This window comes from Ceratosolen solmsi, unplaced genomic scaffold (assembly GCF_000503995.2).
Source record: "Ceratosolen solmsi marchali unplaced genomic scaffold, CerSol_1.0 scaffold35, whole genome shotgun sequence".
NCBI lineage: Eukaryota > Metazoa > Arthropoda > Insecta > Hymenoptera > Agaonidae > Ceratosolen > Ceratosolen solmsi.
In genome coordinates, this window is record NW_011948423.1 from 7,672,852 (window position 1) to 7,690,295 (window position 17,444).

General features: G+C 41.6%; 2 protein-coding genes across 4 annotated transcripts in view; one reads left to right on the plus strand and one right to left on the minus strand.

The window, feature by feature from the left end:
- LOC105362284 (ankyrin repeat and SOCS box protein 14) overlaps positions 1-11,141 on the plus strand; it is a 16,574-nt gene extending 5,433 nt beyond the window's left edge. The window contains exons 2-9 of one of the 3 annotated variants that reach the window (XM_011499690.1): positions 1,581-1,751; positions 4,688-5,135; positions 5,199-5,413; positions 7,029-7,158; positions 7,386-7,526; positions 9,546-9,730; positions 10,081-10,304; positions 10,730-11,141. In XM_011499690.1, the coding sequence (XP_011497992.1) occupies positions 1,581-1,751; positions 4,688-5,135; positions 5,199-5,413; positions 7,029-7,158; positions 7,386-7,526; positions 9,546-9,730; positions 10,081-10,304; positions 10,730-10,862 (1,647 nt within the window). In that variant the 3' untranslated portion in view covers positions 10,863-11,141. Of the gene's footprint in view, positions 1-1,580; positions 1,752-4,687; positions 5,414-7,028; positions 7,159-7,385; positions 7,527-9,545; positions 9,731-10,080; positions 10,305-10,729 lie in introns of all 3 variants that reach the window. The other 2 variants (XM_011499691.1, XM_011499689.1) reach the window with 2 other exon arrangements.
- A 516-nt stretch (positions 11,142-11,657) lies between these two features.
- On the minus strand, positions 11,658-15,502 carry wus (TM2 and DnaJ domain-containing protein wurst). The gene is made up of 5 exons (XM_011499693.1): positions 15,196-15,502; positions 14,936-15,083; positions 12,481-12,845; positions 12,139-12,246; positions 11,658-12,068 (listed from the first exon to the last, which is right to left on the minus strand). Exons 1-5 carry the CDS (start codon positions 15,478-15,480, stop codon positions 11,853-11,855), a joined length of 1,122 nt encoding a protein of 373 aa, XP_011497995.1. The 5' UTR covers positions 15,481-15,502; the 3' UTR covers positions 11,658-11,852.
- Positions 15,503-17,444: the final 1,942 nt, after the last annotated feature.

Sequence of the window (17,444 nt, forward strand, 5' to 3'; positions counted from 1 at the left end):
TGTAGGGAGGTACGTTAGGCCGTTAGGTCAATCACCGTGTCTCGTCGTTATTAAATCAGAGGCTACGTTCGGGTGTAAAATAATAGCGCCGCCGTGGCACGTAATTTATAATATCGTAATGGCATCGCGGAGGCGGGCTGTGAGTGCTTCATCCCCTTCTCTCTCTCTCTCTCTCATCTCTCTCTCTCTCTCTCTCTCATCTCTCTCTCATCTCTCTCTCTCTCTCTCTTCTGTTTTTTTATCAAATTTGCCTCGAGTATTTTAATCCGGGAGACAATCCGGTGTTGGTGTTCCTTTGCCTTTGATCGAGACGTCTCTACGGGCATTTTCACGTTGTACGACGATTGGCTGCTTTTGGCGCTCGCTCGGCAACGGTTGACTCGCGCAGTTTTTCATTACCGCCTCGACACTCGTGCCTGTTAACCGGAATATTTAGCGAACGTTGGGTGCCGATCGGTGCTGGTTGGCGGGGCTCTCGAATTAGGATTTTGCGCCGATAAGAACGAAAATATTGGAGGGCTGCCAGAAAGGCGCGACTCACGTGTGTCACCGATGTCAGTCGCGCCCGTTCGCGCTTACAATCAACGGAAATAGCGTCAAAGATTAAGCGACATTAAGGGAAATACGTACTTAAATACTTGATTTACGTTGTTTTTCATTGGTCGTAATGGGTGAATAACGATGGCGACTCGACGAATACGAAATCGGAACGATTGGTCTTTCGTCTTTATAGCGCGCAACTGAAAATATCCCAACGTCGGCGAAGTGGCGAGTGCCCGGAAGCTCGCGTTGCTCGTCAACCTTCTGAAATAAGAAATACACGGCGTACTTTCCGTTAATTGAATGTTATTATAACGGATAATTAGAGGTTTTTGGGCCTCGTTGCACTAAGCCATTTGTGGCTTTCGTCGCTCTCCTTCTCATTCAACTTGCCGAATACCCCTATTCGACTCACTTCTTCAGGGCTAAAGAATCAGCGAACCACCATTTCATATTAAAGTTTAACTAATCTCAAGTACCGAAGGAAAAATGCCAGATCGAAACTAGAAGTGAATTCTAGTTGTATAATTTCAAACTATCGACAAAACGTATTTTACAACTTCAACTTCGTAATTTTTCATCTTCGTAAAGAATCGGATAATGATGCTTAATAAACGTGCAATTAAACATCGAATGCTCGTGGGAATAGATGGGGAGCTCGATCATTTTATAGGAAATGGCCGTTCGATTAAAAAATCGAAGAATATAATAGAGTCTCGAAGCCGCGATGCAATGGTGGTAGGAGGAAAAATATAAACGACTATTGAAAAATCCGTTGAAGGAGAACCGTCGTCGAGCGAATGCACCCTTTCGGAAAATTCAAAAAAGCTTGACGGTGACCTTGGACCACGTACGAGATAAACACGGCCGAGATGATCTGGCGCTACATCACGGCGTTACAGCTCATTAGCAATGAAAAACGCAGTGTCTCGAGCTCGTGCACGCGCCCCATCCTGAAATAGCCGGCCGCGCGTGCACAGATGTCGAGACTTTGTTGTTTATACGGCAGATTTTGATGGGCAATCTCGATGTCCTTGTAGCGAGTCGCTGAAACTTCGACAATGGGTGGAGCGCGGTCCACGATTCCGTTCGGAAGTTACCCAAGCACTGGGAGGCCGAGCGTCGCCCGCGGCACCCACGCTACGAAGGTGACCGACTCCGGAACGAGGATATCTCCGACCAGCGGTGCCGCGCGTCTGCCCCTTCATCCGGTAAGTATCATTGTAATTTCCGGCCGACCTCTTATCCCCCCCCCCCGCCCAAATCACACTCGGTTCGCGTCCCGATCATTTCAAGGCAGTTTGCTTGCCTCGCAATGTTTATGCGCAAATTGCATCGCCAACTTTGGCGATATCACAACTTTTGCACGTAAGCGACATTTTCGACGTGTATATCCGTACGAGGAAGAACTTCTTTGATTTTACTTTTGAAAGGCGCTTCTTTGAGCGCTTAGCGAGAGGGCCAATCGGTATTTCGTAATGACGTGGTGAATGAAACTCGAATACTGTATATACGATTTAAATATCAGAAATTTTTCAACAAAAAAAGCTATGATTTTAAACGCTTTTAAAATAAACGTTTGTCATATTTTCGATCCCCTATGGACGAAACCAACGAGCTTAATAGAAATACGAAGAATTAGCAAATGTCTATAAAATCATTAGATATGTAAACGATATAAGTGTATTATTTATTACATTTATGTGTGTGTGTGTGTGTGTGTGTGTGTGTGTGTGTGTGTGTGTATATACATATATATATTTTGTTGTTTTTTTTTGTTGATAAATTAAGAATTAATAATACTATCAGTTAAAGTTAAAATTTTTTATAAAATATTCATACTAAAAATATCATTGACTTTCATTTAAGTAAAAATAAATTGATCGACAGAGCACGAGACAAAATTGGCTAAATTATTTATTACATATGTGCGTATATACAGATGTATGCACATATATATTGGGTAATAATAAAAGTGTCCATGCAATATATTTGATAAAAATCATAAAATATAACACGACTATTCATGAAGTAATGGGAGAAAATAATGAATCTTCATACATATCGTATTTCGATAAGCCATGAGTAAATTAACTCGTATACTTATTAATACTCCAGAAAATCAACAGCGTACGAAGCTTTGAAAATTGCCAATAAATCGTAGAATAAGGCTTTGGAGGATTCTCTCGTTTAAGGGAAAACAAACGATAGGCTATATTTATCTATCTTTAAGGGTCAGTGTGTGTGTATGTGTGTGCGTGTGTGTGTGTGTGTGAGAGAGAGAGAGAGAGAGAGAGAGAGAAATATAGAGAGAGGAGATGTAGCGTATAGAAACGGAGAAATAAAGAAATAAGTTGAAAGAATAGAAAAACCAATGTACGGCTAAATTCGAGAGGCGCCTACGTGTGTGCACACGTAAATTTTTGAAGTGGACTGGAAGAAATCGAGAAAGCCGAAGAAGTCGCTTTCAGCGGCTTCCGAGCGAATAAGCTAAACAGGCCAAAAGGCCGTAAAAAGAGAGACTATGGCAAACACGATAAACAAGAAAATGGATAGAGTCCGTATCGCAAGAGAATAATGAAGAAAGAAAATTGCTGTCAGAGCGGGATACTGAGAAGGGGGTTGGCCGATGAGGGAGAGCAAAATGGGTACAGGAGAGAGACGGTAGATGCGCTGACGTACGCTTAATATCGCACGCAACCAGCCGAGGACTTGACCGACATATAAATAGCGCGCTTAAAGTGAACAGCACAAGTGATGCTTAAGTTGACGTTGTACGGAACGAATTGTCAGATGTGGAGAATGTGGCGTAACATAAAAGTGATTTACTAATTCCACTGATTTAAGCATCTCCCACTCTATTTTATCTGCTGTCGATTCGACAGACCCGCAACGCATCATCATCATCGAATCAAATAGTCAGAATCCAGGCAAATTCGATCGGTTCAACTCTTCTTTTCTTCACTTATTTATATGATTACTTCTTACATTATTTTATATATTGGAATAAATTATTAAGATATGAACAATTTGAGCTAGACAAGTTTATAAATCGTGTGCTTATAAGATAATACATTTTACAAGAAAACAACAAAAAGAGTTACAATAATGTCTCTCCTATTTTTAAAGCTTTTTATATCCGAATTTAAATTATCCAGATGATAAATTATCTTCCTATTAGTGTTTAGCAATAAATGCAAATGTATGGAATACAGTTGTAGGAAAAATTGGAAGAAGTATTTAAAGACTTGTCGTAACGCGTAATATATAATACTGCTACTGCTACTGCTAGTGCTACTACTACTGCTACTCCTACTATTACTGCTACTACTACTGCTACTTTCAGTACGCCAAAGCTCTGTCGTGTTTGTTAATAGCGGCAATTAAGAGATGCGAAAGACTTTTTGGTAATCGCTGGTCGGCAAATAGCTTTGACGCACAAGAAGCAAGCAATTTAGAGTGCAGTTTCACAAGTTTAAACTTAGTTATTGTCTTTTGTGCTGTTCTGCGGATTTTGGCAAAGGCCGAGAGGAGCTTTACGTAGCTGCGCGCGAGTCGGTGGTGCACAGCTTCAGAATACGCGACGACTTTCGACTATCACCACGACTTCCTCGCACACCTATATCTCACGCATCATTAATATAGAGAGAGCGTTATTAAAAGACCGTCATTGAAGAGCAGTGGCACGCGCACAATAGCGCATCGCAACAAACCTCTCTTTACACACGCGCACGCAACCACATCAAAAAACCCCTTACCCATCCGCCCCTCTCTCGCTCATTCGCACACACTCTCTCTCTCTCTCTCTCTCTCTCTCTCTCTCTCTCTCTCCTCGAGTGACTCGAGTGACTCGAGTCCCTTGCGCGCGCCAGCACCTGACGAGAAGATAGGGAGAATCCCCCCACGAAGGACGGAGACGCGCACCGGCGCAGTATCCCTTTTACCCCCGCCTTGCCCCCGGCCCCGCGCCATGATCGGTACGTACGTCGCGCGTTGGTGGCCAGGCGGTCGTAGCGGGGAGTGCGGCGAACGATGAGCGACTGACTCCGAGTGCGTGGCGAGGGGACGGGAGAAGGTGGAGGAGTAGTAGGAGAAGGTGGAGGGAGGGGGGGGCGAGAGGGCGATCATCAACCAGACGTGCTTTCAGAAGCTGCGCAAGGTCCTGGTGGAGGGGCAGCAGGGGAAGCGCGACTCCCCGGTCGCCTCCCGCTCTCGAAATAGCGCGGAGGCCGGCCTCCGCGGGCAGCAGCCGAGCGCCGCCAGGAGGAAGTCCGCGCGCGGCACAGACGTCCTGACGGCCGCCGTGACCAGCAGTAGACGCGCCCGCTCGTCCTCGCCGGTCCTCTCGCGGCCCCGGGGCCCCGGCCTCTCCAAGTCCATTTCCGCGCCCGCGGAACTCGAGCTCGAGGCCCCTCTCGCCGGCATCCTCAAGCGCTCCTCCACCTTCTTGGCGGGGCTCGCGCTCCTACGTCGTCGATCCCGGGCTTCCTCACCCAGGAAGTGCGTCTCCTTCAGCGCGGACACGAGCTTCGCCGGGACGATCGAGAGGACGGCGGTTCACGAGGCGCGACTCTACAGGCGGGGCGTCCTCGAGGGTGAGTTCCGAGTGAGTCGCGGCTCCACCGGAGTCTCTGAACGCCCAGTGACTCTCAGCCCAGCCATCGCTTCTTCCGCAGATCGCCACGGCCGTGAGGACGAGCCATCCGCGGAGCTGCCATCGCCTCGACTGGATGCCCCGGGCGGGCCCCGGGCCCTCCTCGGGGCCGCCCATGAGGGCGACGACGAGCTCGCCAGGAGGATCCTCGCTCAGGCCAGGAAGCCCGTCCAGGGGGAGCCGAACATCGAGGTGGACGCCGTCGATGCCAGTGGCAGGGTGAGTCTCGGCCTCGGCTCGGTATCACTCGCGAGCATAGGTGCAACCCCGTAGCGCATGGGGCGAGGAGTCGCTGGCCGATTGGCGAACAGTCGGGACGAACGTCGATGGGCGCGGCATTCGACGGCAACTGGAGCGATTCCTTTTCATTGTGTCGCGTAATTGTGAGCGCGCAGCATCTCGGCCCACTTAGCGGCGCATAAAGCCTCGCCGACTACTTAATAAATTGATTCCCGATACGCGTCCCCACGTCGGTGTCGCTACAAATATCTTCATCTGCCCCTCGCTCCCCCACCCCACCCGACCCTTCACACCGCACTGGTCACCACTCCAGCAAGCCGCGTACTCGTGGCACATAGATGGTTGGCGAAGGCACGATAATGGCTCGCTATCCAGGGTCCCCACGTCCTCTCCTTTCACGCATGAGAGTGAAAGAGAGAGAGAGAGAGAGAGAGAGAAAGAAAGACATAACGAGAGAGGAGAGTTCGTCGAAAGGCGAACGCGAGTTATTTATGTAAGGCGATAGGCGCGCGACTCCTCCTCGTCAATCAGTCGTCTCGCGATTTCCTCTTTGTCTCCGGTCGCACGCTCAGCGTGAATCTAATTTGTCTTTGTCGGATGAAATTACGCTTTCGAGTCTACTTGGCGTGATTATCGCATTACGTCAAAATCGCTATTACATTGCGCGAAGCGTACGTCCTGAACTGCAGCAGCGACTGTCGGAATAGTTGAGGAGTTTTCTGAGTTGCCGTCTCTCTCTCTCTCTCTCTCTCTCTCTCTCTCTCTCTCTCTCTCTCTCTGTCTGTCTACACGAGATTCCAAAACTGTCGCCTTGTCTCGTAATCAAATTCTGACGCGCATTATGAATTTTGCAATTCGCGATAGAGAAGCGATCGAACGCTTATGTAGTCTCGAGTCGACCTGACGAAATCCTATGAATTTTTTATCGACGCTGCACGCTGGTAAATCATTGTTTAAAGTTACGACGTTCGTTCGCTTGTATTCCGCGCTCCCTAAACCGCTATATTATTATGCGACCAATGAAAAAAGCCGCAAACTATTAAAATTCGACCGTTAGTCACAAATGTGAAATTTTCCATGCCTTTGTATTGAATATAAAGTTGGCGAATCAAGTTTACGTGTAGCATAAAAAGGAGCTTAAAAATAGCTTATCCAATCCGCAGACACCGTGTTCGATCGCAATAACGAATGCTCTATCCAGAAGAAAGTAAATTCGGCTTTAATTTCGCTTTCCGCGCGATGATATCATTTGATAAAATAAATTGTAGAATCGAGCGTGCGTTCGTAGCGAGCGGAGAACGATTTTACCGCTCAAGCCATTCCGCACGGACTTACGACTGCTTCTCGCTTACATTGCTCGCTCTGTTGCGGGAAATGGAGTTGGTTGGCTGAGATCGATAAAGTAAATGTTGTAGATCGGTAGAGGTGGGAGCGCGAGGGCCGGTGACGTTGTAAGTGACGGGGTAAGGGCCGGAAAGGTGGGATGGGCGTTAGGATAAATGCGCAGTTCGCCGACTGGCCGAGAGGTCATTCCGTAACGCTGGGCCTCGCGGTCCCAGGCGATGAGGGCGACTGACATGGCCTCTGCCCCCAGACAGCGATTAGCTACATGGCCGGGAATGGGAGCGCCCTCGTCCTAGAGACCTGCCTTACCTTCCACGGCGCGGACGCCAACCTCCCGGACAACGAGGGCAACACACCGCTGCACTTCGCCGCCCAGGCCGGTGAGTCCTCGCAATGTTCGCGGCTCCGGTCTCGATCAGTCAGCGCTTGTGCACGCACCGGACCGGAAGCTGCTCCCGGACGCCCCTCCGAGCCACCAAAACTGGTAGAAAGTATTCTCCTAGTTAGGGTATTATAGGCAGGGGGCTGGGGGCAGCTCGGCTTATTTATCCAGCGATCAGCAGGGGAGAAGATTCTAAAGTGGCCTCCCGCTGTCTAATGTTTTTAGGCCAGACGGAGTGCCTCAACATTCTGCTGCAGAGGTGCCCGACTATAGAGGTCGACGCGCGAAACTCCCTGGGATTTACACCGCTGATGAAGGCCGCGCTGCAGGGCAGGACCAAGTGCGCCAAAATTCTCCTCTTTGCCGGTAATTACAGCTCATCACCGCCCGTCCCAACATCTTGTGCTTTATGTAAATATATAAAAGCTCGGGGAGGAACTTGCCTACGCGCGTTTAGGATGAGGCCACCAAGGAAGCTACGCACCCCCTAGACCAAAGCCGATCATTAAAATCGATTAATTATTAGGGGCTGCAATTTTCAAAAGCGTCGATACGCCTCTAATTAGTAATATATAGTGTTTTTTTAACGTCTCGATGTTTAGTCACGTTGATATTGATATTGTTACTATTATTATTATTATCGTGCACTTTTATTGTGGAGATTTTTTTTGCATGCATGGATGGTAATTTGGAACGAACGCAGCCGGGATTTTGTAATATCGATTAATTTATTAGTGCCGATAAGAGTTCTAATATTTTGTGAATCGCAGAGCAGTACTGCACTTCGCCTGTAGATTATATGAAAATTAAATGGATTCGATCCATATCTTTGTGAATTTCGTCATCAGTCATTGGATGAAAAAAAAAAAAAATGTCGTTAAACGCTTGGGTGGTCTTTGGAGAACTTATTAAAACGTGAAAAAATGTGCCCCGAACGTTTGGTTAACTGAAAAGAAAAATTAAATGTTTCTACGTAACACCGATAATGGTATATTAATTGCAAAGGAAGAGTATTCGGGCTCGAAAGGATACGCAATAGATAAATTAGGCAAAACAAAAAAACAAAAAAAAAACAAAAAAAAATAATGAAAAGAAATGTTTTTAATACTAACTATGCGCTTTAATGTACATGAAAATACTTTCCATCGATATTTTATTTTCCAACTCTTACCCATAAAAATTGCAGGACTTCAGAAATAAATCTTCTCAAATAAGATTAGCAAATATTTAACGAAGTAAACTATTTTAACTAACCCGTAATAAAGCTATTCATATGAATGAAATTATATGTTTCATAAGTCGAAGGTAATTTTTTTTTTTTTTTTTTTTTTTTTTTACACGAAATAGGTTTGTTTTACAATAACTAATATATTACTTAATATTTGATAAAAAGTAAAATGAAATGTAAATAGCAATAACTTTAATGTCTACTCGGGTATTACACCTGCATTTAAGAAACGGAAACTTGACGTTTCATTTTCTTTACCAATTGTCCGAGTACATTCGAATACCGAAATAAATGAATCCTTTCCATCTGATTTCGTTCTGTTGATAAATTGATTTCGTTAATAGAATTAATAAGTCCTAGATTGTATTTGACTAAAAAAATCTTGGTAAAAGATGTTATTACAAATAACCAAATTATAGATATGGAAGACAAAAACTATTATCCCTAATTATTTTACAAAACATTTTTATTTCTCACTATTGCTTAAAAGAAGAAAAATTCCCCAAAGATGATATTCTACTTTCCAAGTTCAATTATAAAGTGCCGCGGGCTAAAAAAGCTTTGATGAATATTCTGAATTTTTTTTATGATTAATTATTTATTTAACGAATATAAAGGTAGAATTTTTGTTTTTAACATTCAGTTCATTTTCCAATAAATGTTTTCCAAGGATTTCTCAGTACTCAGTATTTCTTTTCTTTGTATAAAGTCTTATTATATATATATCGGCAACTATAGAAGTATTTATAAGATTTCGCAATACGCACCGATCGCCTTATGAATTTTATAAAAGATAAATTAATGTTCTCTATCTATTTATAAAAGAAACCTTAATGATCTTGAAACAGTTATTAATAATATTAGTCGGTTTAACTCTTTTCGTGTCATTTTTATTGTGAGCACGCTTTTGAACATACCGACTACTGCATCTACTGTGTGTAATGTCAGCTGTACCTTAAAATATATACGATTATTGGTACTTAATAATAATGTCAACAATTGCGCAACGTCCGAACGAGCAGATAACAGCAGTGTACTCGGATTTGACGTTCCGCTCCACTAATTATACATGTCCGAACCTCAGTTTATCCCCTACTTCAATCTGACTATAAATGGATAAGCATCGTATGTGCTTACCAGAAGCCTCTATTTGCCAGGTGCGAATCCTACGTTACGTGATCATGGCCGAGGACTGCGGGCCGAGCAATGGGCAAGATATTGCGGCAGATACGTTTGCGCCGAGGTAATCGAGCGTTTCGCCCGGCACAGGCTCCTCGAGAAGTCGACGTCCTGCCGATGGGGAAGCGAACCTGAATTGGCAGCTCAAGTACTTCAGGGCAAGGTACGGTACTTCCAACAGCACGCCATTATCCACCTTTTCATTGATCTCATGTCATCATCTTGCATTTGAAATGGAAACGATATTATGGATGGATGATACTCGCTCAACGCCATGATATTAATGGCCTATTAATCGCGGGCCTAAAGTAATCTCTATAGTTCGATAGACAACGTTAACTAAGAAAAACTGTCATAAAACTGTCATAAAAAATGTAAATAAACGACGATCAACTCGCTTGTCTGCGACAATCAAGGGAAGGAAATTTTTTTTAATAGTTGTTCGATAGTTTTGTAAGCTCGAGGTTGTTGAATGGGCAGGGCCGAGGTAAATATTTGACAAATTGCTCCCAGTTAATGCCGATTACATCGATGCCAATGCAGCCGCCTTCGAGGGGCTTAAGGTCCAAGATTCGTCGTGTTTTTCGAACATCCTCGAACTCGGACAAGAGTTTTTCCCTGGTCTCGCAACTGACAAGCGCAGCGCTTTGCGCGAGCAGCCCAGTATTGCCGAAACCAAGTGACGTCTCGCCGGCAGTTAAAAGCCTTCTCCGACCACTCAGTGTTCCCCAATTAAGGTATAATTCGAATTTTTTTCACGTAACTCGATGAGCCACCAGTTCCGTTTATTATTATTTACACCTGACCTGCTTACTTGTCATTTGAGCGCTGTAAAATCATTGCTTAACAATAGCAACGCTTGAACATACCCACTTAATTACTAATATTGTTGCGTATCGACTGAATGTTGTAATGTATCGATTGTTTATGGAATTAACGCTTCATTCGTCAATTATATCGCATTTAAATAAATTGTTACATTCAATAATGTTCAATGGCCAATATCTCTTGGTCAAAGCCACTTTTTTATTTGTTGTATTTCATTTTCCCAAAAATCTTCATGTAATAAAATAGTGTTGTTTCTGGCTACTAATTTAATAAATGCATTTTGTCTCGCTTTCCTACAATTTTGTTTTATTTTTTGGTGTTTATTTATTTTAAGGATTACACTCGTAGCACCCCAGGACATGGTCGAAAAAACAAACGAGAAGTGCTGCAGTCACAGTGCAACTTTCCTAGAAAAAATCGAAAGCTCGATAATCAAGCCACCAAGAACGAAAAAGAAGAGCAAATAGAAAATAGAAAATGAAATTTTTCGAGCGACGATTTTTTCGATTAAGTTAGGTCTTTTTTGTCTTTTTTTAATATTTAGACATTGTTATTGATGCATTTCAGTGCGATACGCCGTGTCTTATTAATTGTATGTACAATATCGCGAGTTATAAAGTAATTTTTCCTTATTAATCATGTCTTTTTTTTCCATTTTTTTTTTATTTTTTTTTTACTGGACAAAAAATTACACGAGGTGATTTATTATGCGCTTGTTATTGCGTTTCCAAAACCAAAAAAAAAGAAAATATATATATATATATATATATATATATATATTTAGTTATCAATGTTAAAACATTCGAATGAGCCTATTGCTAAGGCTTAACTACAATTACTATACAAAAGTGTATATTATACAAGTTTGGTCGTAGTATTTTTGTGCGAAAACCATAAAGTAATTGTCTTAAAAACAATAATATACATACAAAATATTTCTATATATTGCATTCATTATTACGTATAAATTAAGAGAGAAACGAGTAATTCACTCCAATTACAAATAATACAGCCATCGATAGAAATGCCAAGAAAACATTAATTACCGAAAGAGCTTAGAATCAATGAATGAATTGACTTTCTGCTAAAACAGTCTTTCATTATCAAAAAAAAATCAATTTCATACTTTTAACTGATTAACCGTGAGCTTTGCTCGCGATGATTTATATAAGTATTCAAGACTAGATTGAAAATCTCAATCACAATGATGAAATAATGGATCGACTTATTTCGATTAATCATAAAAGTATTTCGACTAAACAATTAACAACTCGAGAATAACTTATGCGTGCATTTGTGTATACACCAGCGCACACATACACACACGCGCGTGGGCGCGCGCGGCCACCCATACGTATACGTACGCGCACCTTTCGTTCCTACAATTTTATCATTAAACTATAAGCCCATATCTTATGCCGAGTCCGTTATCGATCAATGGACGTGATCCAGTACATTCACAATTCTATGTCGGATTTTTTATTTTTCTTTTGACGCCGATTCTTTGCGCTCGATAAAATCTCATAGGCCTGCTGAATGTCTAAGAAGCGTTCTTGAGCTCTGCGACGTTCGTCTAGTGAACCTTTGACTTTGTCTGGATGATGTTCCCTCGACAACGCTCTCCACTTTGAGGTCACTTCACTTTGCGAAGCCGTTTGGGATAAGCCTAAAACCTACGTGAAAAATCATCGACCATTACTACTTTTCTTTGCGGAATTTTCATTTAACGCTTGTGATACTTACTCTATAAGCATTTAGCTCTCCTCGAGGATCCGTGAGATCTATCAATTGTCTCCAAGTTGCCCAAAATCCTTGATGTTTCGCCTGTATCCAGGTTTGTTCGAGGCTAGCCTATAACAATTAATATTTTTATGTGCATTACTATTTCCAAACAAGAAAGCATCGTTTATTTAAACGTTTCATTTATAATTCATGAAATTTGTGTCTTAAGTGATTCGAAATTATATTCGATAGATTAATTAAATTGAAGTGAGAGAGGGGGGGGGATATTTATTCAATGTACGTTTACAAATACCAATTATATACTTTTGAACGAATATAAATGTATTAAATTGTAATACTAACCTTAAGATCGAGGTATATCGGTGAAGTTAAAAAGTGTTTGATAGCTTCGGATAATTTGATTTCTTCGCCCTCGCTATCCGTAAGGGTGGCATTAAAATAGAAATAACTGGACCACAGTCCTCCATAAATAATGGCGGCTATGCAAAAAATTGACACTCTAAATCGAGTGCTACGCTTTTGCTTTTTCTTAAATCTCCATGTCTTTGAAAATGTGTCGAAAGCGAGGGTCGTGGCAATAACCATAAGACCTATCCAAGTACTCTCATCTCCGATGTAAGTGAGAGTTGGATATACAAGGTAGGAGACTAATAGGGACAACCATATCGAGCCTTTTTCTCGACCCACATTCCCAACTAGCCAAGTACCTATATTGATAATATTACAATTTTATCAATAAGCCACTGTCGTTGTTGCGAGGCTGATAAATTTTCAATAAATTCATTAACCACACCGATTCTTATAACATTGTTAAAGAATAATATTTTTGTTCGTATATATATATATATATATATATATATATATATATACAAATTCAACTTTCACTCTGTGGTTTCAATATAAATAATACAGAAAAAACAATGTTATTATAAGTATTAGTTAAAGATTTTTAAACGTATTATATATATATATATATATATATATATATATATATATATATATATATAACAGTTAGCTTACGAAAAAATGAATATGATAGACTTTTAAAACATTAAAAATACATAAATATCCAAAACACATTGATTAGAAACGAAACTTTTCGCACACATATAACAAAAAAAAAAAAAAAAAAAAAAAAAAATTTATTGTACTTTTGTATAATTTTTTATCAAGTTTTAAAAAATGAAATAGAATATAAATCTATTGTGTTTATAATTAACTAAGAGACCACGAGATGTTATGTAGGTGAAACGTGCGGACAAGTTGAAGAGAAGGCGCATTAAATTCAATATTTAACACATCTGTTTGTTATGCTGTTTATTCCGTTAATTTCCAAATATAGGAATGATTTTTGTTGCTGATATGAATCAATGGACTATTGGGTTCTGGGCACTTGACACTTGGCGTTAGCATACAGTTTGACCGGAGGTAGGAGGTTGTAAAGCTCCCGATCCTCTTGACGTAGTGCCCTGGTACTCGGTTCCCTGGTTCGGGAAGTGAGAGTTTGTAAAGCTCTTACCGATTTCTTCGAGTAGAGCCAGGTGGTGTGATGGGATTCGTGATTGTAGATTGGCCTCGTGAGCTTAGGACCCGAGCTAGGAGAAAGGTAAGATCGGCAATATGGGCGCTGAATAGCGCGAAGATTGACTTGCCGACGTGTGCTTCGTGCGTCTGGGGCACCAGCGAGATTCTCCTTGGGTACAGGCAGTAGAATTCGTTAAGATAATGTTGCATGTACCTTAGAAGCGACCTTGATCCTTTAAGTATGCTCGGTGACCGGGCTCCTTGAGTGACGTTGGGTGGGAGATAGTGGCTATGACGCCCTTGAGTAGATGAGACAACAAACGAAGCCTTGTCTTCGAACTCAGCTGAGGGAACTTCCATTCCTTTCTTTCTTTTTCCTTGAGGAATTCAACGTGATTGCTTGAATCTTATGGTTGCCTCTCTTGAATACAGTTCACTGACCATGGTGTCCATTTGGGACCCCTTTCCTTTTTTGTGCTCAATCAGAGGGCCTGCGGCTTATAGAGCGAAAGTTGCGCCTCTCACGGCATTGCCTTCAATCACGAAGCTCAGTCTTCTCTTGGCCTTCGCGCCAAGAACAGCTCCCGATATATGGTTGTTCTCGACGAGCCTCTGGCAGCCTCATGGTAGATTTTACGGGGAGGGGGGAGGGGGGGCGGGGAGAGCAAGTATATACCGTTAAAATTTAGATTTTTGGTACAGAGGCGCTTCGAAAATTTTTTTGTTGACGGGTTGGGTTTTCAGAAGTCTAACGATTATTTAATGAGATATTGTTTTGCATTGGAAAAGGATCTCGCAATCTCGTACATATTGACATATCTATCTCATACTGCTTTGATTGAATCTATGATTATTACGCTATTTATTAATAATCGTAATATAATTTTATATACTTATTATACCGCATGTAATTACTTTTCTCTTCTTTCCTTTTTCATAAATATATGACAAGTATGATAATTAAATATATCGGTCCTCGACCTCTGAAGTCCGCGCTTATATATAGTTTATTTGTATGAAAAGCAAGAAATACAAAATAAACTTTTCGCTAATATTTTATGTAATTTCAAATCAATTTATTTTAAGGCGAGCTCACCGCTTCTGTTTGAACACGGTATTTGCGTGTAATACTTATCTACCTTATTAATTATGCTTTATCATTATAAATTATTTATCACAACTATTAAACAAGTGGCTTATTAAAACGCACATAATTTTGAAATATATGTTTTATACTTAAAATACAATGGAGTGAATCGATTGTCAGCCTTACCAAACGTAACTGCTAATGGTACGAAAATAATAAATGATTTGAAATTAATTCCATTAATTTCATCCTCTGGAATAGCAATGTATACAAGGTTTCCAAACAAGTACGAGACCACAACAGCCCCCAGGAATCGAACTATACCAAAAGGCGGCTAAATAAAAAGTTACATTTTCAATGAACGATGGAAGAAATGCTCGATATTAGTAGAATAATAAAATGGCCTTAAAACATGTTAATCGGCGGAATAATTAAAAATTAATTACCTTCGTTTCGCATCGTATTTGGTTCTTGAACCTGTTGACGTAATTAGGATCGTTATTAGCCTCGGCAACATACGATGGTATCCTATAGAGATCTCTGAGCCACCCAATTCCAAAATATCCGCCCAATGTACAAAACCAAATGAGCGCCTGGTCATCGCGCTCAAGGTAAAGGTGATGGGTTCCGAGAATGCCACCGAAAAACCACCAAAAGTACGCCTGGATTTTGGATTTTGGCGAATCGAGCGGCAATTTGTTATTGTTGATTTTATTTTGCGAGTTCTTCATGCTTTCAATTATTTTACTACTACTCCCGTCTGGCCTCTAATAATCTCTTTTCGATAAGGCACACCTCCCATATAAGTCAATGCTAAATTCGGGACAGCGCCCTCCTCCTGCTCTTGGCCGACAACCTTCCTTTCAATATCGAATCTTAACACTGCTCATAGCTATACGCGGATTCAGCAGAAGGACCGACTATTCTAACACGATGGAGGGGTCGGGAGGGGATGATAAGCGGGCGGAGGGGAGTGGAGGGATGAAGAGCGGGAACGACCGGCAACGGGCAAAGGTCGAGTTAATTGTCGTACTGAGGCCGAAAATCGGACAATAATCTATGTAAATTCGATAAAATATTTAGCGTTACGTAAATTCACCGCTAGGGCAAGTCAACTCTCAAGCACAGGCCCATTCGAAGACTGGTTCAATGCTCCTAAAGTAAGAAAAACTAACGGTATTAATCGAGCGAGGGAGAGGGAAAGATGCGAAGTCTCGGAACGATGTGCCATGTAACACGGTTTAGTAAATGCGACGTAGAGGGGAAGAATCAGCCACTTGTAGTTTATTACCTACGTACGCGTTGTTACGAAAGAGCGCTTCTTTGTTCGCTATACGTAAGGTCGTTTCTATATTTCGGGTTTTGTCAGCGGTAGCACGATGTGTTGCTTCTGCTTTCGGCCCACGGGCCTAGATGGCGCCGTATGCCACAGGTTCCAAGGACTACGATTTTGGAGTAGGAAATCGTAATAAGACCTTCGCGTTCGAAATAGAGAACTCGAGGCAAGATGTCTCGAATCGAGAAACATTGATAATGCTGGAGGGAAAGGGCCATCGGAACTGACGTCAGACTAGCGCACGCGGATTTACCGAGGGCAACGTAAAATAAAAGAAGAGAACGCGAGTGTCGTGGAAGGATTATCGACTGATTAAGGTGAATGCGCTCGCTTGCCAACGATAATTCTTGTCTTTTCCAATAAAGTATAGTAATTAAGCTGGATCAACCTCGAGAGTATACTTGTCTCAATAATCGTCAGCATTAACGCGTAGGTAGATCTTGTCGATACGATTTTGATTTTAATAAAGCCCAATGACGATTAGCCGTACGAGACGACATGCTCGCCAAAATATTATTAGATTGAATTAATTATTGAATTCAGTGTTACAGTCGGCAGTGTGACAGCGATATCTCGTCTCGTATAATACGTTTACATAATCGTGTTACATTAACGTGCATTAAAAATTTAAGCAAATTAGTTAGTCATGGGGGCGCCATTCGAGGCCGATTCTTCATTTCGTATTGTCCCTCTGTGTGTGCGCGCGTGCGCGCGCGCGCGTGTGTGTGTGCGTATTGACTCGGCGACAATAATGAAGGAGAGCAAACTTGAATATCGTCGATATGGGAAATAAACGTGAAAGTGTCGAAGAATTGAAGAATTTGAGATAGAATTTTACATTAATAGACCAACGTAGTTTTTATAATTTACACTCGGTGGTTGGACATCGTAAGTGCGCGGATAATCGCATTGGTATACATAAGTTTGTTAATACATTTATTCGTCTCTATTAATGCCAGCCTTTTTTTCTTTTTTTTACACCCGACGATCTATAAATTTCTCGACATAAATTATATAAACGTTTTCTCCGCGTCAAATTTACTTGCCTAAAGAGGTATCGAAGGAAGCGATTAATTACACATAATTCGCTTAATTCTCTCGCAAGCATGATTATAATAATAATAATAATAATAATAATAATAATAAGACAAAGTACTTAGGGAAATGGACCAAACGACACGAAGTACTTCGGTATTAAATCTACTCCAAGCCTTATTGACAAAAAAAAAAAAAAAATTGAAGACACTACAAAAGGTTCGATGTGACGTTTAAACGCTAACGTATATTTCTCTTTATTCCTAAATAATGTATGCAATAAACCAATTGACATCGGTCGTTCATATTTATTATTATCGAATT